The 22,465-nt window shown below is 42.1% G+C and overlaps 2 protein-coding genes across 2 annotated transcripts in view; one reads left to right on the forward strand and one right to left on the reverse strand.

Moving 5' to 3' along the window:
* Positions 1–5,841, reverse strand: part of LYRM7 (LYR motif containing 7) — a gene marked incomplete at its 5' end in the record, with an annotated part of 95,911 nt that extends 90,070 nt beyond the window's left edge. Inside the window, 5 exons of the mRNA XM_064439549.1 lie at positions 188–269; positions 2,707–2,777; positions 3,388–3,460; positions 4,723–4,751; positions 5,403–5,841. Of these exons, the coding sequence (XP_064295619.1) occupies positions 188–269; positions 2,707–2,777; positions 3,388–3,460; positions 4,723–4,751; positions 5,403–5,841 (694 nt within the window). The remainder of the gene's footprint in view (positions 1–187; positions 270–2,706; positions 2,778–3,387; positions 3,461–4,722; positions 4,752–5,402) is intronic.
* Positions 5,842–9,805: 3,964 nt separating this feature from the next.
* HINT1 (histidine triad nucleotide binding protein 1) lies at positions 9,806–14,110 on the forward strand. Its single transcript, XM_064438291.1, has 3 exons — positions 9,806–9,974; positions 12,904–13,008; positions 13,769–14,110. The coding sequence occupies exons 1-3, from the start codon at positions 9,864–9,866 to the stop codon at positions 13,931–13,933; spliced, it is 381 nt and encodes a 126-aa protein (XP_064294361.1). The 5' UTR covers positions 9,806–9,863; the 3' UTR covers positions 13,934–14,110.
* The last annotated feature ends 8,355 nt before the right edge of the window (positions 14,111–22,465 follow it).

Here is a 22,465-nt window from a genome sequence, read left to right on the forward strand (position 1 = left end):
TTGACCTTTGAAACCTCCACCTGTTCTAGGTAGCGACATCAGTCAACAGGCTTAAATTAAGGGTTTGGGAAAAGAAATGACAGACAGACTTTTGCTCTCTCTATCCCTTTACTTAGTTTTCAAGTTTTGTATTTATTTACTGAACCACAACATTTTAAAACATTTTTTAGCATGCAGCTTTACTCACATATTTTGTCAGAATCTGTGTGAACTGCCTGAATAACTGAAGTTCTCAGAATCACTTCAACATCTGAAGCTATTTTCAGAAGCTAGTAAAAGGAAAAAAAAACAACACAGTAATTTAAATGATACGTAATTATTCCTGAAGGCATTTTCCATACTAGACAGCTATTCAAAAAAGCCAGTCAGTTCTGTTATGCAGTTAGTTATGAACTATCTATGCATGGCTTTTACTTTTGGGATCCTGGAATAACGTACAGATTGATATATAAGCTACTTCGATATACAGCATGAGTGGAAGGAAACTTCTGCTCAGTAACGTACAGTAGAATAAAATATACACACCCAATTAAAACTGCAAACGAATAAAGTAGAATGCAACTACCAAAACAAGTATTTGTTTCCAATGGTCAAATACATCGGTGAATGCCTCAATAACATCTGACTACCCCCAGTAAAAGGGCAATCTGGTTCTTTTAACATTCCTGCTCTTGAATGAATTGCTCGTCATTAATACTGAGGTTTCCCAGAAAAACAGTACAGGAACAAGGCTCTAGCTAAAGATTAGCAGAGGCATTAGTATTTGGCAAAAGGCCCAGAACTCCTTCCCTTATTAAGAGGATAAGCCAAAGCACCCTTGCTAGTTTTGCTGAACAATTAAGAGAAGCCAAATACTTGCTTGCATGTTACCTGTCTCAGAAATAAATGAAACTGCACATGCGAGACATGTATACTAGGCAGTAGTGTGTACCAACAGAAGTGAATCTTTGCAAGAGTTAGAGCTCAGGACTTGACATCTACACTGAATTTCTCCTCCTCCTTTTCCCTTTTAAGGGTTCAGACTTGGTATCCTCCACTTCCCCCTATCAAATGTCCATTCGCGGTTAGGCTGCATGCTCCTGAATCTGAAGTGGAAGGTGTGCTTCATCTTAAGTTCTGATATTTGCTCTGTGACTGCTTCACAAATCAAGCCAAATCACAGGAAGCAGAGATAACCAAGGTAACTTCAGAAGCGTACTTGTGATCTGAAGTAAAACTCTGCAGCAGACGCAGCTGCCACATCTCTCATTCTAATACTGCAAATAGTTACTCCCACCTCCTTAGGTCACTACATAAGTATTTTGTGTCAATTAAAAGACACTGCAGCTTTCTGTTCTGGCACAGTAATGCACATTTGGTTGGTCAATATTCATTTTTTTAGCTGCTGTCCAAAGCAGAACACTGAAACCCCAGCGTTTATGCAAGCAATTGCCCAAATTCTCACAAGTCCTTTATATCATTTCATTCAGATCCTCTGCATCCAAGTCTATTCATATATATACATATGTATATGAAATAAACATGACAGCTTCTATGATAGTCTAGGATTATGTAGTTGTGATAAAAGCCTAGAATTTCTCCCACTGACATGTTTAATCAAGGTATCAATTGACCCATACTAAAAAGTCACATATGTGCATTTTGTAGGTTGCCATTCCTAACATAGATTTAAAAATTACAGCAAGTATTTTTCCTGTACATCTATAACAAAAAAGAGTGTACAATTTTTCAGATCAGACACCAGGAAAACAGAGAATTATTACTACAGAGGTCTGGTAACAAGCAGAAGTGCTAGAAAGTATTAACTAAATGATTTACATTAGTGTGCAGCGGCTGATATGATGCAAAGGTTTAGATTTACTTCTGCAAAGGGCAGATGGAGGCACTTTCTTCCAACTAGTGCCAAATGACAATGTAAATACATTCTGTTAAAAGGCTGAATGACAAGGATGAAATTTTTCACTCTGTATGGATGTTAAGAACTAAAATACCTAAAATACACAAGTTCCATTTCAGGCCTCAGTAAGTTCTAGAAAAATGACTCAGTAAAAAGTGTTAAAAGAACAACTGAGTAAAGGTAACTTACATAGTGAGATAACAGAATGTTCTACTCCCTTTAATGTACCATGAGGAAAGAAGCAGCAAAAAAAATCCAGCAGTATAATTAATACCTCTATATTACAATAGTCATGATCATTTGGCTGTGTTTTGCCTCCCACAAAAGATGCTGCCCTGTTTGTGATCAGAAATCAAAATAACTTCTCATGTGTGCCAGTGGCTGAACAGATTATTTAATTTCTCTGTATCTGTCTGTGCTTGTCTATACAACAAAGACCAGGTAAACTTAAGTGAGCACAGCTCAGATAAATATTTGAGTAAAGTATACAAAATATTTACATGAAAAAGCAACAAAGCATTTTTTCATAATTTTATTGTAAGCTTCAAAATAAGCATATTGAACTACCAGAAGACACTTTCTCCTTATGTATTTTTGCATGTGCAAAATTTTATAACATACTATTAATAGCCATGGAGGTATCAATATATTTATAAACAAAAATCCAAGTCAAAACCTTTTTACACTCATCTGGCTCTCACAATGTCTCAATCAGTCCTTACACTGGTTTAGAGATCCTTTAAGTAAAAAGCTCCTATATAAGTATTCTTATGCAAAGTGGAAAAAAACCCAATTAAAATATGAAGTACCTCATTTATCTTTTCTTCAGATGTCTCATCTTGGTTATTTTTGAATTCTTCATTTATCTTTTGTCTTGCAGCTAAATAAACAGAAAAACTGAAGTGTGAACAAAAAATTCTATCTTGTCTTTGTCGCTGCCTCAAAGCTCAGAATCCTAAGCCCTTTATAGCACTTTCCTGGTGCACTCTGCCTGAAGTATTTTAAGATTTCCATGGAATTCAGGTGATATCATATTTTAAGTTGACTGGTATAGGAATAAAATATGATTGCCTATCTAGCATTTTGATCTTTTAAAATAGCTAACATATAGAAGCCACTACTAAAAATTCGTTTACTAAAAAAGCAGTATTTATACTCTGAGGAGCAACTGTACATAAAGCGAATCAACTCAAATGCTTTGACTGAAGAGAGAACGTTAAAAAAAAATCCCAGGAAGAACACCAAGATTCCAAAAAGAGATGTTTTCCTTATGAGATACGGCTCGAGTGCTTAAGTCTAACAACCAGTTTTTTGTTTCAAATTAAAGGATGTCTGGTTATGGACACACAAGTTTTCCCAAGGATTACTTAAAAATGTGGAAGGGAATAATTAAAGGAAGACTATGTTAAGAATTTTCTTTCCCTGTGTTCAGAGAACAAAGTTCTACACAAATATGGGTAAGCATCCACCACACAAAGACAGCATCTCACCTTCAAGGGCTCTGGTATCATTTCTAAAAACTTCTTGCCGGGTTCTGTGTAATAATTTAAAAAGCTTCAGAACCTGTCAACACAATATTAATAGAATTAGCTTGTTTGCTAACAGGATTCTTAGTTAAAACAAACATGTTGCAATTAAGAGTGTTCTGGTTGATTTTTTTGTGTTCTTTCCATTTAGTACAGAATTTGGTATGGAATCAGTATCCACTTTACCTCAACTCCTGACCAAACAACTTGCAGCCAAAGCAGATGTGAGAAAGTCAAGATCCTAGACAGTTCTAGATGTTTCAAGTTAATCTAAGATGCTAGAGAATATGAGCACTACACTCCTAAATTATCATTTGGCATGACGAGAATATAATCCTGAAATACATTGGTACAAACATACTTATCGTGCCAATATCAAATAACCCAACAGAATCAGAATACCTCTAGAAGTCATGTCTCCTGAAGTGACTATCAAGGGTACATCACTGGATATTCTCCGATTACAAAAAAAAAAGTAAGAAATATAAATGGCTAAAGTTTTCTCACACTTACAAGCCATCGTGAGAAGAGTGAATTTCAGAAGGATCTCACATGGTATATTAACTAATTCTACAATTATCTTTCATTTCTCTGTATAATACCTAGGCATAATCTTCTACAGGGGATGTGGCAAAACCAACACAATGCAACGTCCTCCCCTAAATATAATCGCTGGATCAGCAAACAAACACTTCAGTAAGAGCAAACACTCAAGAAAATTAGGATCTATAATATAAAGGTGACACGTCTCAGTATGCATATAAAGCAAAACCACTGAGAATCGCGGCTCATACTCATGTGTTTTGGCCATTTATTCATACAGACTAATGAACTACAGAAGTCGTCCAGTCCCTGTCAGACTTTTTTGGTGATTGTCCAGGATTGGCAGGAATCTCTGACAAGCACAAAAAAAAAGTTACAAAGATAACTTTTTTCGTTATTTCTAGTACTTTCTAGTGTGCTTTGGCATTTCTAGAAGGCACAGTTACAGGTATTTCACGATAATCTTAAACCGTTTTCTCAAAATTAATAATCCAAAAATTTCTTAGAGGGACACAGTGGAAAGCAAGGGATGTAACAGAAATGACCATCTTTATCAGCATGCTCTGCATCTGTGAGCCAGAGATGTAAAAAGACTGTCCCCTAGAAGGCCAATAAAAACCACCCTGGCAGTGCCCTGAAAAATGCGTTGCCTCAGCTTTCAAAGCTTGCTGTTTTGTGGGCTGTCGTTGGCAGATGTAAAGCAGTTTCTTCCAACACACGTCAACATATTTTCAAATTTTCAAGCTAAGTTCTCACCCTCCGCTCAGCTGGTCGCTTGGTTACACCTTGATATAATTCATCCAGAAATGTACACAAAAGACAGTTTTTAGGAAGAGGAAGAAGACACAAAACAGTAAGAATGGGCAACATTCCAGTTCAGTACTGCTTCTTTAACATACTACTACCACAACTTTAGTGCTATTAAGGGACAACTTACAAATATGAACAAATTCAAATCTTGCTTCACCATGTGGATTAGACCACCTCATAATTTCTACTGCAATTTATGATTTAGCATCCTGTTGAGAATACGCTACTGCATTACCCATCTTTCTGGAAAGAGGACAAACTAGTGCATTCTCAATTGTGTAAGAGTCTCATGAATGTTTAAGTAAAAAACGTTTGTCACTTTTACAAGAATCAGTATGCGACTTGACAATCAGTTAAATCAATCTGAGCAGAGACCTGTAAGAAAGATCAAGGGCTCTGCCAACTCCTTTTCAGGTGGTGTGTCCTTAATAATTAGCAACTGAAGGGAGCCATGTTGCCTTTAATTGCAGCATTCCCTAGATGGCTGAATCTGTGAAAAGAATTAAAAGCCAGGAAATAAATTTCTTCGCTATAAATGTATCTTAAGAGATTTGACTAAATTATTTTAGATTATTTCGAAGCAAGATATATTAATGCAGAGACTCCTTTCAGCTCTACAGACCTACCCCGCAGTGACACGCAAGGCAAAACTCGCCCCAATATATATAACGTGTGCCTCGTTACTACTCGCAGCCTGAGGCCGCAGGTGTGAGGGGGCCCAGAGGGCGCTGCCGCCCGCCCCGGGGGTGCCGGGCAGCGTAAGGGGGGGCAAAGCCCCGGCCGCGGCCGGGAAATGGCGGCGACGTCCCGCCGGCGGCAGGCAGCCCGCCCACCCTCACCCAGCCGCAGCAGGACCGCCACTGCCACCCGGGGCGCCTGCCAGGCGGGGACGGGCAGCGCCGGCCTCCGACTCGCTGGAGGCGGCCCCCGAGCACCGGAGCAGGGAGCGCCCGGCCCCTGCCGCCAGCCTCGGGAGGCGGCCAGACGGGGCCTCACAGGCAGAGGCCGACCCCCTCTCCCTGCGGGACACCGGCGGCCTTTAGTGCCCGCGCATGCGCGCCACACTCACACACCCCCTCACTCACCCTCCGGCGGCCCGCCATGGCCACCGCCCTCCTTTTCCGGCCCGGGGCGGCAGTAGAGGCGGAAGTGACGATGGCACACGACGTGCCGCCGGGTGCCCCCGTCAATGCTGCCCCACCCAGCGCGGCTCACCCTCGCCGTGGTTCCGGGCAGAGCTGCCGTGGGCGCCCCCGCGCCCCAAAATGCGACAGATCTTACCCGTTCTCTTCTGAAGAAAATTCTCATTGTTTCAAACCGGTATCGGGAAAGCCACTAATCTGAGGCCAACACATTATTTTACACCGCTCCCTGTTATTTCCCAGAAGTGCTCAATGGCATTTAAACCTTTTTTTTTTTTTTTTTAAAAAAAAGCGCTGACACTGAGGTGATTAAGGGTTATTTACCAGAACCGATCAGGCTGTTTCATATTTTGTTTGAACGTCTTTTGCAGCAAATATTCTGACTGGGGCTACAGAAAAACCATAACCAAACAACTACCCTGCTTTTACGCCGACTAAGGTTAGCAGAACCAGCCTGACTTTGGAAAAAATAAACCTGACCGTGGTTCTTCAGGTGACCTAGAGAGGAATTACAGGTTCTGACGCCAGGATTGCCCTCAATGGTAGCAGTCGGTGCACTAATCTGGCCGCCCGCCACCCCCCCGCGGTCCTGGGGGCACCCCAGGGCGCGAGAGCACGGCAATGGCGGCCAGCCTGGGGCCGTAGGGCTCCCTGAGGCAGCGGGGCACGGACGCTTCTCCCGCTGCACTCCTCTGCTTCGTTGCAGACAGACATGATATAATCTCCGCTAGCAAGTGTACTGCTACGAAAATCGCCCCTAGGAAGTGCACCGGGGTTAATAAAGCAAATGTACATCTGTCTCAAGCTACTACAAATTACTGTCAGCGATCAATAACAGCAGCCATCGGCTGTATAGCAACAACCAACACTGCAGCAACAGCCGACCTGTAGGTACTTGCCATGGCACGTCACTACAAATTGACCTCTAGCAAAGCAGCTAAACATCACTATAAGGGCAGATACATTACGACAGACTACTTGTACGGATCTATAATAGCAACACCAAGTGAGTTACGATTTCAGAGGGGGGACCGGCCATCACAGCGGTGGGAGGGCAGACCCACCCAGCCAGGCAGCGTCCCAGTGGGGGGCTGCGAACTAACGAGTCTCTCTTCAAAGATGATCTGCGGCACGGAGTCTGGAGTCTTGGGAGTCCACCATCTCATAGGAAGTTTCTGCGGAGGTCTTAGCCTGTTTAGGAAAGGAGAAGCGTGTGTGGCACAGGATGGTCTTAGAGACAGAGACATTTTGGCAAAAAGTTATTTTTATATCATTGAGACGTTAGAGGGCATAGGATGCCACCGCTGTGAGCACCCAATGGGTGCTGTTAGCATTCATCTTCCACCTGGAACAGCCAGTAGATGATAATGATGTTTGCTCATATTCCAGATCAATTTTTGTTTTGCCAGACTGTTTTCCTGCTCTTGCAGTTAGAACAGCCAATGGCAGTTACCTGGTCTTACTTTCTTGGGGGGTTTCCTCCTTTCCCAGACTATTTTTGACCTTTTCAGATGAAACGTTGCTCTCTACAGTGCCTTGTTTCTGCACTTATCAACGGTATCTTGGGATGTCTCTGGTTTCTAGATACCCAGCTGCACTTAAAATAGGCCAGCCACACTTCTAAAGGGTGCGTCTGGTCCCCAGGCTCACAGCTCCCAGGCTGACAGGCATTTTCTCTGCCAGTGTTTTTCAACAGATGTTTTCTCCTGTTCAGCCGTATTCCCTTTCTGGCCAGGTTACCTTTCCGGCTGCTCACACCAAGCTCCCCACAGCCCTTCCATGCCTTGCCTACAGCCTGACTGACCAACCCAGCCTCGGCATGGCCATCCCAGGGCTGTGTCTGTTACTTTAAAATCCAATTGCCATTCTCTAGAAAAAACACCAATTCAATAACGCATCATCCAGTATTAGCTAAAGGCAGCATAATGATTTTAAATGTAATCAGCTTTACTGCTTTGCTAGACTTCTAGCTTCAATAGACAGCCCGTTTCATTGTTTAATTGCAACTACATTCAAAGGTGATTGAAGTGTGGGAACACTAAACTGTTACTAAATATTTTTAATATGTCAAATTACCTGATTGCTCTTATTTGAAGGACTATACACCTCATAAAGAAACTTAATCCATCGGCAGGAGAAATGATCTTTATTCATAGATCTATTTGCACAAATAATTATTGCAACTGTGAATGAATGAATTAAATCCTTTGAAAAGGCCTTGTTATATTCAAAATAATAGAAAATTTGCCATTTACGTGGTGAGACAAAAATATATGTTGAAGTCAACTATATGAAAAAAAATTTTTTTACCTTTTCAGAGAAACTTCTTAAATTGTCTCTTTATGTCTTCTCCTGACACAGAAATATGTTTTCTAGACTGGCTCCATGGCAGCCTGTGGTGTTGTCCATAAAGCAGATCCATCACCTGGTCTGCAATGAGCCAATAATCACACCCTCAGGAGAGAGACGCTGCTTATTTATTTCAGGGTTGCGCAAGCTGGGGTGCTCGGTGGTTTCCCACAAGTCAAGCACACCGGGTCAAAATCACAGTAGGTATTTATACAGTTAAATGTATTAGTAACACATAATATTCGCGCCCCCCAGCTAGTTGTTGCTTAGTTTCTTTCTCATTTCATCGTAAAAGTACAAACTAAATTAAATCAAATCCTGTTAAATTTGCCACGCGTGCTCAGAGAGTGAGGGGCTTATTTGAGTAGGGGGCTTTCTGATCTATGAGCATGATTTTTGCTATTATGATGAGGATGGTTCACCCCAAGGACACTTAGTTCTTACCAAGTTGGCAACGTACATAAAATATCCTGATTAGTTGTTCTCCTTAAGGTCTAGTTGCCCCAGGCTGTCTGTGATTAAAGGATACTGACTTTGTACTTCATCACCCAGCTGAGGTGGAAGTTTTCCTTTTATCGTTCTCCAAGGATACTGAATGTCTGTTTTTCTAATTAAAGGTAGTTTAGTGTCCTTTAGTTTTAACATATTGGCCTAATACAATGTTAGCTAAGTTTCTTCAACAATGGAACTACCTGAAGTACACTAACATGTAGAGATGGATCCTTGATAAGTATTTGTATGTTAGATGGTTCCTGAGTCTGTCTAGCTAGTCCTACCAACTCTTCTTTCATAAAAGATGTTTAACCCTTGAGAAAATAGGGAAATTAAATTATTAATCTCTTTGCTTAATAACCATGGTTAGACAACAATAGAAAGCAATCTACCCCTGAAGCAACAATGCCGCCCTTATTTTGGCTGACATACTCCAATACTGTCCGTAGGACTTACACGTGTCAAAATACCTTAATGCAGTACCATCAATGTATCAACAGAATATTATCCCACTGTTTAATGTGCTTCATCAGAGGTTTGTTTAGTGTATCTCAAAATGCATCACTTCAGAGTTAGTACCAGATGTGTATGACAAATTCTGCTCTTTTTGTAACAAGTTCAGGTAATTGAATTGTGAAACCATTTTAGATGTAAACCACTTTGCAGTATTTATTCCCTGCCTCCTTCCAGAATTATCTTTCCTGTAAGATTTTTGTCATGAGGCAAATATATATAAAAGTATATATATAGTTGGATTTGTTTGGATTTGATGCGGCAATAAACACCATTTCTGGCTGCAACAGCCTCTCTCAGCACCCCCGCAGCCTCGCCACATGACCCCAGCACCCCCCCACGCCGGGACCGCCGCCAGCAGCCCTCTCCTGCCCCGGGATCCCTCCGCGGCGCCGAGGGACCCGTCACTCCCACTCCGCGAGGGCGGGCCAACTGGGTGGGCGGGGACAAGCGAAAAAGACAGGCAAATCTACCAATCGCGAGGTGGACACGGCCGGCTGTTATTTGTCGACCGAATGAGCGCCGCGGGAGGGCGTGGCGGCGCGGGGAAGCGCGGGGCAAGGGGCGCCGCGCACGGGGAGGAGGGCCGCCATGGCTGACGAGATCAGCAAGGCTCAGGCCGCCCGCCCGGGGGGAGACACGATCTTCGGGAAGATCATCCGCAAGGAGATCCCCGCCAACATCATCTACGAGGACGAGCAGGTGCGGGCGGCGCCCTCGCAGCCGCCCGGGGCTCGGGGGGTGCCGCTGAGTTGCTCGGGAGGGCGGTGGGTGTGGGGGGACGGGGCCTCTCCACAGCCCCCTGCTGTGGGGACAGCAGTCTGTTGTCTATCTCCACAGTCTCCTGTCCCCACGGTGTCTCCTCCTTCGTGCTCCGGCCCGACGCAGGGCTGCGGGTGCTGCTGTGTCACCGGCCTCCGTGTCGGAGTATTGCGGCATTACAGGCCGCGAAGGCTTCGCTGCCGGGGGACGGGGCTTCTGGCACCTGGCGCGGGAGGGGGGTCGTGAAACCGGAGATATACCAGCCGCAGGCAATCTGCTTGTGGGTTTGGGGCCTATGCGTCTGAACCTGCTTTGGCACGGCTGAAATGCGGGTCTTGATGTGCCTCCCCAAAGCGTAATGGAGATGACACAGCTGTGCCTGCCAGGCTTGGGTTATGAACTTCTGAGAGGGGTTATTATTATTACAGAATTATAGAGAAGTACGGCTTTTTCTGCTCTCCACAAAAGCCTGGAACTGGGCATCCTGCAGGCGGCTGAAAATTGGTTTCTGTGGTGAGGTGGGATTAGTAGCATTCAGAGGTGCTGGTGCACCACAGCGTGCTAGGAGTGAAGTGAAATGGTTATCTTATGAAAACGTGCAGCTGTTATCTCCAAACGCAAACTAAACCAGTGTCAGGTATAGGCCTCTCTTTTTTTTTTTTTTTTAATTGAAATACTAAACATCAGTAGGAGCTTTTGAAGTAAGGGATTAGCTGGAGTGTAGAATACAAACTCCCTAAAGATGCATTTTTTTTCTGATTTCTGTGCTTAAAAACTGCGTGGCTTGGAACAACGTTTTCTTAATAGGCACAGAAATGTCACAGCTGCCATCTACTCTCAAGAATATCAGAAATCTTCACTGCTTTCCGAAATCATGCTTATGCTACTTCTTTGTGTTTATGTGAGGGTGTGCATCCTTTCTTTACCCGGGTTAAAGCTGCATGAGGTTTTTCCTCGGCTGTGATGGCTACAGCAGTGTAACCTGAACTCTGTGCTTGATTGAGAATGAGTCTATTGACTTTGATGGGTGACTTGAGAGCATATAACCTACTCTGGCTGCAGTTACTCTAGGATATTTTCTGGAAGAGTGATTACCTGCACAGCATCTTAGTTGATTTTTACCTTAAACTACGCAGAGATGTAGAACTGCTTTTAGAGTTTAGCTTGCTATAGTGGATGATCTTTAGTTCATTTGGTTGACTTTGTGAAGGTCTTTTTAGAGGTGGCTGGAAATGTTACAAGGAAATATGTAAGGAGGTTTTTAATCATTAATTGACATGCAGGGAAAAGGAGATATTAAAAAGTACTAAGTCTGCGTGGAATTAGGCCTTATTGTTGGTTTAGTTGAATCTGAACTTGCGGAAATGAAGGCTGGTTTACTGTGCACTTGTGGACTTTCTGTGATTGTGTTTTTGTTCAATACTACTTCTGCTCTCTGTCCCATAGAAAATTATTTGCTACAGGTCTTCGGCTCATTAAATTCTTCAACTCAGTTTGGCCATTTGCATCTGCCTCTGTGTGGCTCATGTAGAATAGAAAAACTGCTTATAAAATGATTGACGTAAAGTAACATTTTTTTAATTAGGTGCAAATTGGTTTTTTTAATCCATTCTTTGCTTACCACCTCCTCTGTTTGGGGGAAACAAGCAGTTTCTCAGAGGTTTAAAAGTGGGCATTATCTTCTTAAAGATAGCTTAAAATAGGACACATTGGAGGTATACAAGGTAAGGCCTGCTAACTGAGGCAAAGGCTGCAGTTCCTGTCAGTAGAATTAAAAAGCAGTATAGTCACATAGAAAATTTCACTTTATTGATTCATGAATAACTAAAAGCATCTAGGAAATAAAACTTTGGAGAAAGTGCATGCTTATAAACACATACCTCATGATCTGGTGTACCTCAGCCACTAACTACCAGACGTTTTGCAGTTCAATGTGATGGGTAAGTCGGAGATGCCCTTTGGTTAGCAGTGGCAGAGTGCATGCTCAGCGTGGGCATCTGCAGACTGTAGTGGTTGCAGTAGCAAGTCCTGGTTCTGTGGCTGGCCATTTGCACAAAGAGGCATAGCTTCCTTTTCTCTTTCTTTGCTTTCTCTTCTTTTTTTCATGCATGTTGGAAGTTCCTAGTCTGAGATTTATTGGGTGTAGTTAAGTGCTGCATGTGGTTTCTGTTAGATGGTGATTTTGGTACTTGCATAAAATTAGTTGGGCGTCAACTATTTGCTACAGATAGTTGTTCATATTTCAAAAGTGATGCCTTTCCCTCAATTTGAGAACGTCAGAAGTAGAGCTAGCCTTAATACATTGTTTTGAAATAATCCTTTTCTGAAATACTTTGTGCTATTGGGAACAGAAATGTAATACGGCCTCAATGACATAACTTCAGGTTCTTTGAAATTGCCTTGCTGTCTTTGACAAAGGCAATGTTCAGACATAACTGGAAGGTGATCCGAGACTGTTTGCCATTTGTTTTATTAAACAGGGTGTTAATGAAAAAGTGAAATAAGTATAAATGCATTTTTATAGGCATGCATGACATCAACTCTGTTAGTTGTTATGCATATGTGGAAATAAATCATGAACTTCATTGCATATTAACATGCTGAGACGACTACAGCTTTTAAATAATACTTAACAAAGAATAATGATTATTTTTTTCATACCAGCCGGTCTTGGTAAGTAGGTGTTTTGTGTTTAGAAATCAGAGGACTTTGAATAATAGATCACTCAAGGAAAAAGTCAGTGTTTCTGCTTATGTTTGGGGTATCTGATAATCTGCTTAAGTAGGTCTTTAGTGAGGCATATTGATTTATTTAAGCTTTTGCCTTTCTCTAAAGCAAATTATGTTTTAAATGTTTGCTGTTCCTCCAGTGCCTTGCGTTCCATGATATTTCACCTCAAGCTCCAACACATTTCCTAGTGATTCCTAAGAAGCCAATTGTCAGGTTATCTGAAGCAGAAGATTCCGATGAATCTGTAAGTACTCTAGAAGCTTTCTGTACACCAAACTGTACCTCTGAGTACTTCATAATTTACTAGACTTTCCCCCTTTTTCTCTTGACATTTGGAAGAGGCCAAGTAGTTTTCCAGTACAATAGTCCTTTTCCTCTAGCTTAGAATGGGAATGGAGTTAAGGTTTTGCAGTACAAGTAGGGATATGAAGCAAAATGTATCTCTGGGTATGTATTTGCAGTGCAAATTTATTATTATTTTGGAGCATACTCTTGATGTCTGTTTTCATGGTTTACAGGCAGTAGTACTTATTCTAATATGGCTTGGGGTTTTTGGCAGGTCAGAGACAAAGTTAGGTGAGAGTGCTCAATATTTCATTTGTAACTCTAAAAATTAAGTTCAAAGATTTTGTAAACCTTTACGTGATAATGTAAAGTTTATTTTCCCCCAGAACTGTGTATGTTGCCTGAAGAAGTACTGGGGGCTTTAACCACGAGATAAACTTAGCTTCTGTGACACTTTTGTAGTCTGTTACTGTCTAGCTTAAAAAAAACCACTATAGCTATTTTTTCCCCCTATATTATGAATAGTCAGTCTTTATAGTTTTTCTTGGAAAGTGTCAGTTGCAGGCAGACAATAATTTGAAGAGCAGTAGCTGAATTTCTAAGAATTAGCTTACTGGCTTATCTGAATGGTCTCTGCTCTCATTCCTTCCATTCCTGCCCTCTCCCCTTTTTGTGTGTTTTCTGTTTGGTTTTTTCTTTTTTTTTTTTCTCTCCTCCAGCTTCTTGGGCATTTAATGATCGTTGGCAAGAAGTGTGCTGCTAACCTGGGCCTGACCAATGGATTCCGGATGGTTGTGAATGAAGGGCCAGAGGGTGGGCAGTCTGTCTATCATGTACATCTCCATGTTCTGGGTGGTCGTCAGTTCGGCTGGCCTCCTGGCTAAGAGTTTTACACCACAAGAGTTCTAACTGCATGCGTACAAATTACCACCAAATAGGTTTAATGTGTCACCCATCAATCTAGCCACTGTTAATGTAATTTTTTTAGAATGTGGATCTACAAAGGGTCATAAATGCTCTGAACAACCTTTGCACAATAAAGATTTAGCATGTGGGAATCATCTCTGTCTGGTGTGTCTTATTGATTGAAACAGTTCTGCAACTTACAGTGGTGTCCTCCGGAGTTTTAGTATGTAGCATGTTTCAGCCTGCTTTTAACAATCTTCTGTCTATAGTAATTTGCTGAGGCATTTGAAACCTGAGGGTGCAGCTGCTTAGCAGTCTTTCACATCTTTTGGAAAGAAAAGTTCTATGCTTTTTGAATGTGGTGTGTAAATAAAGCTGGCATAGGCTGCTGCTAAAAGTGTTGTGTGTGAAACTCTGAACATGCTGTGCAAAGGCTGTGTCAGCACAGTGCAACGTGTTGGAAACATGCAGCTCCTGTTGGAGCCCTCTGTCAATGGCTGCTTTATAAGGCCCCATCTTTCTGATGAGGAGGGGTGAAACAATAGTCTTAATGGCAGCTGCAATAGTTCCGTAGCACACTGGTGTTTACTTCTACCTCGTGATTTTGATGGAATTGAAATGAAAATATTGAATTGTGTCTGTAGGGCCTTGAAAGATGCTCAAGGCACTTCATCTTGGCACATCAGCAGCATGAGGTAATATGTATGCATCTTAGATTCCAGATTTTATTGGGCTGACTTTGTCCTTCAGTGAATAGTAGTTTCTCTGTGTTACTGCATACAGTTCACTGTCATCAAATCTCCAAGACAACGAATTTTACTGAAGTTAGGATTACAGATGTGTCTGCCAGTGTAAATATAAAGCAGCTGTTCCTTCTGTTAAAATTGAGAAGTCCCAGCTAACCAGTTTTTATGATGGGAGATACTTGGAAGTCTTTATGCAGATGCATGAAGAAAAACTGGGGTATTTGGGAGCACCACTACGCCAGCATACAGTTTTAACACCAAATGTGTTAGGGAAAGAACTGTGGGAGTGTAGAAGGTGCACAGGTAAAGCGCGGGAGTTGTGATTCCTATTCAGATAAAAACTTGTAAGTTTGGTAAAGGAATTTGAATTCTTTCCACTTTAAAGGAAGGTTCTGAACCTTCAGAGTTTTTACCCTAAGACACAACTTCAACTGGAAAATCATCTAGTGCTTCTGAGGGCGGCTGGTCTATAGTTGAGTTAGGAATAAAAAGGTTGTCCTGTGGTGGTAGCCTGACAGCTCTTCTGGATGTCCTGCACAGAAGTGAAGAAGAAAACCACCCAACCCCGAGAGGTACGTCCCAGAGCAGACAGCTGAATGTGTATTGCAAGAATGAGGTATCACTAGCAGATACAGTGGGGCTACAGTGAAGGTTTGTGACTGGGAAACTTGCTATGGGAACAATTTACATGAAAGGCACTTAAGGATATTGAGATGAACCACTGGCACTCAAATGTGGGAAAGGGCACATGATGTGTGTACTATGACTTTTCTAATTTCTGTTCTCCTGTGTGTATGCTTTATACCAACATTGGTGTGTGTGGATTAAAGCATGACTGGTGAAGTTAATTGCATCACTGCTGAACCCTGTAACTCAGTAAGGCTTTTGTTGCTTTACTTGGAATCTGACTTGCAGATGTATGTGTTTTGGGAAGGTAAGAAGACTTCCAGGTGAGGGTGGAACCATGGAGTTGTTGCAAGGTGAGCTTGCTAACCAGATGCGTTGTGCTTCAGTTTCAGATGAGTGTGTTCTGCAGTACCTTGAAAGCCAAAGACTGATGCTCAAACGGTGGGTAGTACTGAGCTTAAGACATCTGTCAGACAATGGGGAACCCCATGTGGAAAGAACAGCCTTCCTGCCATCAGTTTCCTCCAGCTTGAGTTGCAGTCTTTCTTCTGTGGCTAGGCAATCGGCTCTGGAGCAGCTGCTGTCTCCTATGGTTTCGAAGGCCAGTTACAAAGTGAGATGCTAACTGCATCATGGGCAGACAGCAAACATCTTAGATATTAAATAAGCCAGACGTGGACGTGGGAAAGTAGGGTTATCCTAAGTAGCCCTTCAGCTACATTACTGATGAGCCTGAGTAACTCGGAGGAAGATGTCTTGGTCTCTTCTGTTTCTCCAAGTAATCAAATGTCATTAGATGACAAAAGCCTGTAAGAAACCCAAGGACTTCACCTTCATTTAATCTTCATGGGCAGAGGATGGAAGTGATTTACTTGGAGTAGATAGAAGCTAATGTGTGGTCTGAAATTAAATTGCTGTAGTGTTTGTGTCAACTTAACTGAATGGTTGAGCTAGGCAACATCTTTTGTTACATCTCTGTAAACTCCCTGAAGTACCTAGAGGGTGTTCCTGCTTTTCAGAGGTAGGGATGGAGTGGGGAGTGTGTTGGAAAGCCATAATGGGGAATTTTGAAGAAGCTAGATATGGCTTATAAATTCAGGAAGACTGGATTTAGCGGTCTCTGGTAGAATTTATGTCTCATTGTGCAGGTAATACCACTGTTACTCCTTCAAATCAGAGAGAACAAATGGATATTGATCAATAATCCGCTGAAAAAGAGCTTGGCATGGAAAATTACTGGTAGAGAAAGCTTATGGATCACATATATATTTATTCCGTTTTTAAGTATTTAAAAAATCAAAAGGTATGTATACTTCAGTATTTTAGTTTGGATTGGAACTGTTCTTTCAAAGTGAATTTGGCTGTGTTTTTGTGGTTTTGGAGCTGTCTTGGCCTGTGTGGACCAGATTCTTCTTGAATGAACTGGAAGATACATCCCAGGACTTACCAAAAATACTCCAGCCACAAATAGGCATTTTGTGTGTTCAAACCAGAGCTTGGCAGAAGAAGAAAACCCAAAATGCCGAAAGGTATTGTCATGGTTTTAGCTGGGATAGAGTTAATTTTCTTCACTGCAGCTGGCATAGTGCTGTGCTTTGGACTTAGCATGAAGACAATGTTGATAACACACCAATGTTTTGGGCTGTTGCTGGGTAGCGCTTGTACTAGTCAAGGGCATTTCCAGCTTCCCATGCTCTGCCGGGTGCGCAAGAAGCCAGGAGGGGAGGGGGCACAGCTAAGAGAGTGGACTCAAACTGGCCAAAGGGATATTCCATATCATGTAACATCATGCCCAGTATGTTAACTGGGAGGAGCTGGCTGGGGGAGGGAGGCAGCAATCGCGGCTCGGGGACAGGCAGTGTCGGTTGGCGGGTGGTGAGCGGTTGTATCATTTGTGTTTCCGTGTTTTTTTTTTTTCTTTTTTCTTCTTTTCCTTCCTTTTCCATTTTATTATATTATCATTTCTGTCATTATTATCATAATCATTATTATAATTATTATTTTATTGTAATTATTAAACTATGCTTAACTCACAAGTTCTTTTGCTCTTCTGATTCTCTTCCCCATCCCACGGGGTGGGGGGGAGTGAGTGAGTGGCTACGTGGTGGTTAGTTGCCAGCTGAGGCTGAACCACGACAGGTATGTAGTATGGGTGTTGGAGTCTCACATTATCTTTACAGATTGACTCTTACTGAGCTGTACTGCTTGTTAATGTAGTATTTCTAGTAAAGGTGGCAACCCTGAGGATGGCGATAAAGGTATGAAAAAGTGGCAGAACTTACACAGAAAGTATGATATGAAACTCAGAAGATGACGGACTCAGAATGAGAAAGACTCGGGTTTTATGAGAGGATCCTACACAGAGGGGGAACTTGGCCTGAAAATATTTCACTGTCTTCAAGACATTTGAAGAATGCAGAGAGTAAACTGACCACTTTGAAGACATGTCTCCAGCTTACACAGAATCCAGGACAGAATGCTTGAGCATTCAAAAGAGTGAAATGCTATGCCAAGTTTATTATTTTTGTCCAGCTTGAAGTAATGGTTGCGCTAATGAGCATGGCTATGTTCAAACCCTCTGTGTGTTTAGGTTTTGTTTGTATCTGCTGCATGTTCCTTAAGAGTTAGACAAGGTGAAAAGGTTGATACATTCTGGAATGAATGACAGGGATGTGTTTTAAAGCACCGTGGAAGACTTTGAAGGGTCCACACTAGCTCCAGGTTGCTGTGGACCTACAAGAGAGTTCCTTTTTCTTTAAAGCTAGTGACTGTATTTAGACTGTTCTGGTTCTGGGGCTTAAAATTACACAGAGACCCAAGTAACCCTCTGATGAGTGTCCAAGAGAGAGCGGTAAACTACGCATGTGATATTTATATCAATTTTTAAAATACCAGTCACTGAGTTTGAACTAACGCCTAGGTATGAATTTTGCATCCTTTTAGGTGTTGAGCTGTCCAGTCTTGTTGAGCCAAGCTGACTACGCGTAGCCACGCAGTTCTTGAAAACCCCGTGACAGTAACTTGCAGATTTGGACAAGCCATCCTGACTTTGGCTACAGTTGTCTTATTTTCTCCTTTTTGTTTGTTATTTTCTAATGCATTGGAACTAATTTCTGTGGACCAGGTTGAATTTCTCTTAAGAGCACTCAGTTAATCTTTTATCTGATTATGGCTGTATTTGCTATGGATTTAAATACAAAGTCCTCTCTTCATTCTGGCGGTTAATTCTCCAGTTATTAAGGAAAAAAACAGCCAAGGCTGTTTTAACATAAACGGAATGACTGTAGTAAACCTGCAGAATGTAATCCTGTTTTATTCTTATTTATAGTTAAGAATTTCTGTCCTTCTGACAAACTGTGATAGTTTGTCTAAACTATCTACACTAATACTGCTAAAGTACTAAAACTACTGGCTAAAAGTGCTCTAGCCAATTCATAGCTGAGCTTGGAGAAACTGGGGAAGAATCGAAACCTAGGCTAATACTGTTGGGCAGAGCTGCCTGCTAGGGTTGGCTACCAAGTACATGCCCTATATGCCCATGGAGTTGAAAAGGAGATGTGGGCTTTATTTGACTGTCATGGGCTTATACCTGACACGTGGGCTGCCAGATGGAAAAAAACCTGGATCTAAGCCTAAAATAGAGTCTTCTGTGTAGAAGTTGAAGGAGGGTGGTGGTTTAAGGAGAGGTCACTGCTTTAGTGACTGGGGTAGGAACATGACTCTCTGGAGACAGGAGACTTGTGAAAATATCTGGGAACGCATCCCCTTTGAGGGGGAAGCTTCAAGAGAACAATTGTGGTTTTTTTTCCTCTGAGAAACAGAAGGATCTTGAGAGAAAAAGCATCTAGAAGTTCCAGAAGAAGAGAGACTACCTCTTCTTAACTCGTAGTAAAAGTGAAAAAGAACTGGTAATATGCATGCGAGGGGTAAAAAACTTAAGTATTAGCCATTGGATGTTCTGTGTGTTGAAAGTCCAGCAACACCTGTAGAGATGTTACTGAGTATATGTGAGCTTGGTTAACTTGGTCTTGCTAAACTTGGTCAAAACACGTCCTTTCAGGAGACAATGCCCAGAGGATATGGTTAAAGGGTAAAGGGACAATAGGTGAGGCTGGAGCTGTAGTTCCTGACCCCTTTGTCAGGATTTGTACTGTTGGTTTGGCTGAAGGTCAAGTACCAATCAGACTTCCATAACAGATTTCAGTAGCAGAGAAGACTCACAGCTGAGAATAAGTATACTCCAAAGAAATCTGGTATTTTTGTTTTGTTGTAGTGGTAGCTGTGCTCTGTCAAATTTTGTCAATGTAAAAATTCTGTTACTGTGAAGAAGCTGGTGAATTCTCCAGAAACTTGATAAAGCATCATGCTTGATAGCATATGGCTGAAAGATGGTAACTAGATGTGGAAAAGCCCCACCCTACTACCTCATCGTGGGGAGGAGGGAGAGTGTTCTGTCTTGCTTGTGGCTTGTATTTTGTTGGAAGCTCTCAGGGGCCTTGGAGTTATGTCCTCTCGCAAAAAGGAACAGTTCTGTCAGTTCATTTGTAGAATGTATGTCTGTAATGCAAGTAGGTTGTCCTTTTTCTTCTTCAAGAGTAGCCAGTCCCTAAATGCTGTTTTACATAAGCAAGGAGGTACGATCAGTGTTTCAGACTCTAGCAGCTAGCACTGAAGCAGCTGTTTGGAGCCACAGTGGTGTGGTCTCTTACAAGGTTATGTATCCTTGCAGAGTTGAGATAATGCTGTTTTCCCCTGTCCCTCTGTTTTATCGTTACAGCAAGATCTAGACTATGGTGTGTATAGAGTGGATGGAGTAACAATTCCAGAAGCTTCACTTCAGGAAAGAAATGTCTGTGGAGAAGGAAGGGAGGGGTGAGTTAAAAAAGAAACAGTAAACTCAATGTGGTAATTGAATGGCATGGTGCTGCAGCGAAAATCCATACCTGCTTATGTTGTGTTAGGGCAGGAAGGGGAATACTCGTATGGAAAGGCCTGTCTGCTTTCTTACATGCCATTGGGAACTTGTGTATTCCTAGTGTTGTTATCTCTGGGTCCTTTGCTCAGTGCTCAGTGTAAAAATCTGGAGGTGAAGTTGCGTAGCTCCAGAGGGTGGTCGCTCCTCTCTGATTCAGCTCTGTGCTAGGGGTGTGTCTGTCAAATAACTCAGTGCAAGCCAAGGGAGGATGGGCACCTTGACCTGCATCACAGCTCACATACCTGTCTATAACATTTCTGTACTCTTGCACAGAGGGGAGGTCCCAGTAAGCTGTGGTGACAAACCTAACATCACAGTATTTATACAAGTCTGCCTTTCTGTAGTCTGTTGATTGGAATGCACTCAATGATTACTCTGCAAATGACACTGCTTCTTATTCGTAGAGTTCGTTCTTTTTTCTTTACAATAATTTTGGCAAAACAATCTAACGTGATTTAAGTTTTAGTCCAAAAACTTTAGTCCATAAATTGTGTCTGGATCTCAATTTAGTGAGAACACTTGGTTTTATGCTTGATGGAACTAATCAGCTCATCCCTGCCTTTTTTTGTCATTAGAAAACCTCATTTGATTCTTAATATTTTGGCTTTTTTTAATCATTTAACAGCTCAGCAGTGTGCACAAAATTGCTTCCACTTTTATTCACGGTAGAGCAAACAACATGCATTTGCTTTTCCAGCTGTGACATAGAAACATTTGAGTTTCGAATCAAAAGATGTGAAGTAAGTGCGAGGCATGGTACAGTTCACTTGTCGCTCTGAGGCACCTCTCTGCATTGCATTGCAGCCTCCCTGGAGACTCTGGTTATCGTTAAGTTGTAAGCTAGCCTAGGGCCTTCCTCTGTAACTTCTGCGCAAACAAAATGGAATTTCAGCTTTGTGGCGAAAGAAGATGCATCGTGACTGTAGTCCTGTGGTTAGAACGTGTATTTTTATCCAGTGAAGCTTAGCTTAGAGAATTGTGGAAAAATGCTGTCATCCTGGTCCCAGAAGAGATGTTGAACACCAGCATGAGGGTCAGGCTGATGTGCCTGTTCTGCAGAGGAAGCTGGGAACGAGAGGGTGGAATTATATTCCTGTACTTTAAACTCAAGTCCTCTGTCCTATAGTGAAGGCAAGTGAGATGTGATATGCTGACTACTTTATTTCTAAAATATAGAATGCAATGGTAGGTATTTTGTAATAGAATTTTCCTTCAGACAGCTTTTCTTAATTAAAGGGAAAAAAATGTTCTGTGTTTTATAAATGTCCTGATCTTGATGGGGGTGTGTGAGCGTGTAGAGGGGGTGTGTGTGTGTGTAAGGTATCCTGTAAGCAGGCTTACCACAGTTGCCCTCTTTGAAAAAATGTGGGTAAACGTGGAGCTTACTGGAGATAATCAGGTAAAACAAATGGGTTCCTTGCAAATTTAAGCACTTGCAGGGCAAGAGTGTTGTTCTGTCTGGGTTTTTTTGGACATAAGTGAGCTACATAACTGTGTCATCTTCATTATCTTCAGAGTTGAATGAGAGGCCAGGTGTGTTACAGAAACCATCTGCATCATTAGAAGAATGTGCTATCTACTGAGATACAGCGAAATAAAAAATTATGTTTACGAAACCTGCATGGGTACATTTACCTTTGTAAGAGGTTTTGGCTTAGACTGTATTTATGATTAGTAGTAGCACTTCTTCGTCAGTATATTAAGAAAGTGATTTCCTGAGTTCATTCCGTGTATTGCTGTGGGAACAGAGAAAGTGTGTAGCAGAACAATGAACCTCATCTTCAGAAGAATGGACTTCAGCTTCCTGAGTAAGCTTGTAGATGAGATCCCATGGGAGGCAGCTGTGGAAAGAGGCCCAAGACAGCTCTTTGAATGTCAAGAATAGCCTCCTTCAGGCATAGGAACTGAATGTTTTGAAGTTCACAGACCAAGGGGACGTGGCAGGAGGTCCACATGGCTGAACTGGGAGCTTTGACTGAACTGAAGTGCAGAAGGCACTTGTTCATAGGTGGGAGTGGGGATGGGCTACATGAAAGAAATAGACATTGCTCAGGTGGAGTAGAAGAGCCAAGCTTAGCTGGAACTGAAATTTGTGGTGGATGAGAAGGGCAACAACAGGGGCTGTTACAGCTGCCTAAGCAGCAGGAGTGGACTAAGAAACA

The sequence above is a fragment of the Phalacrocorax carbo genome, chromosome Z (genome assembly GCF_963921805.1).
Source record: "Phalacrocorax carbo chromosome Z, bPhaCar2.1, whole genome shotgun sequence".
NCBI classification, from domain to species: domain Eukaryota; kingdom Metazoa; phylum Chordata; class Aves; order Suliformes; family Phalacrocoracidae; genus Phalacrocorax; species Phalacrocorax carbo.

What these genes read in the sequence shown, in the direction of transcription:
- HINT1 (XM_064438291.1), top strand. Translation starts at nt 9,864, where the DNA reads ATGGCTGACGAGATCAGCAAGGCTCAGGCCGCCCGCCCGGGGGGAGAC. An exon ending in TCATCTACGAGGACGAGCAG is followed by an intron (nt 9,975 to 12,903) that starts GTGCGGGCGGCG and finishes CTGTTCCTCCAG; the next exon opens with TGCCTTGCGTTCCATGATAT. An exon ending in CAGAAGATTCCGATGAATCT is followed by an intron (nt 13,009 to 13,768) that starts GTAAGTACTCTA and finishes TCTCTCCTCCAG; the next exon opens with CTTCTTGGGCATTTAATGAT.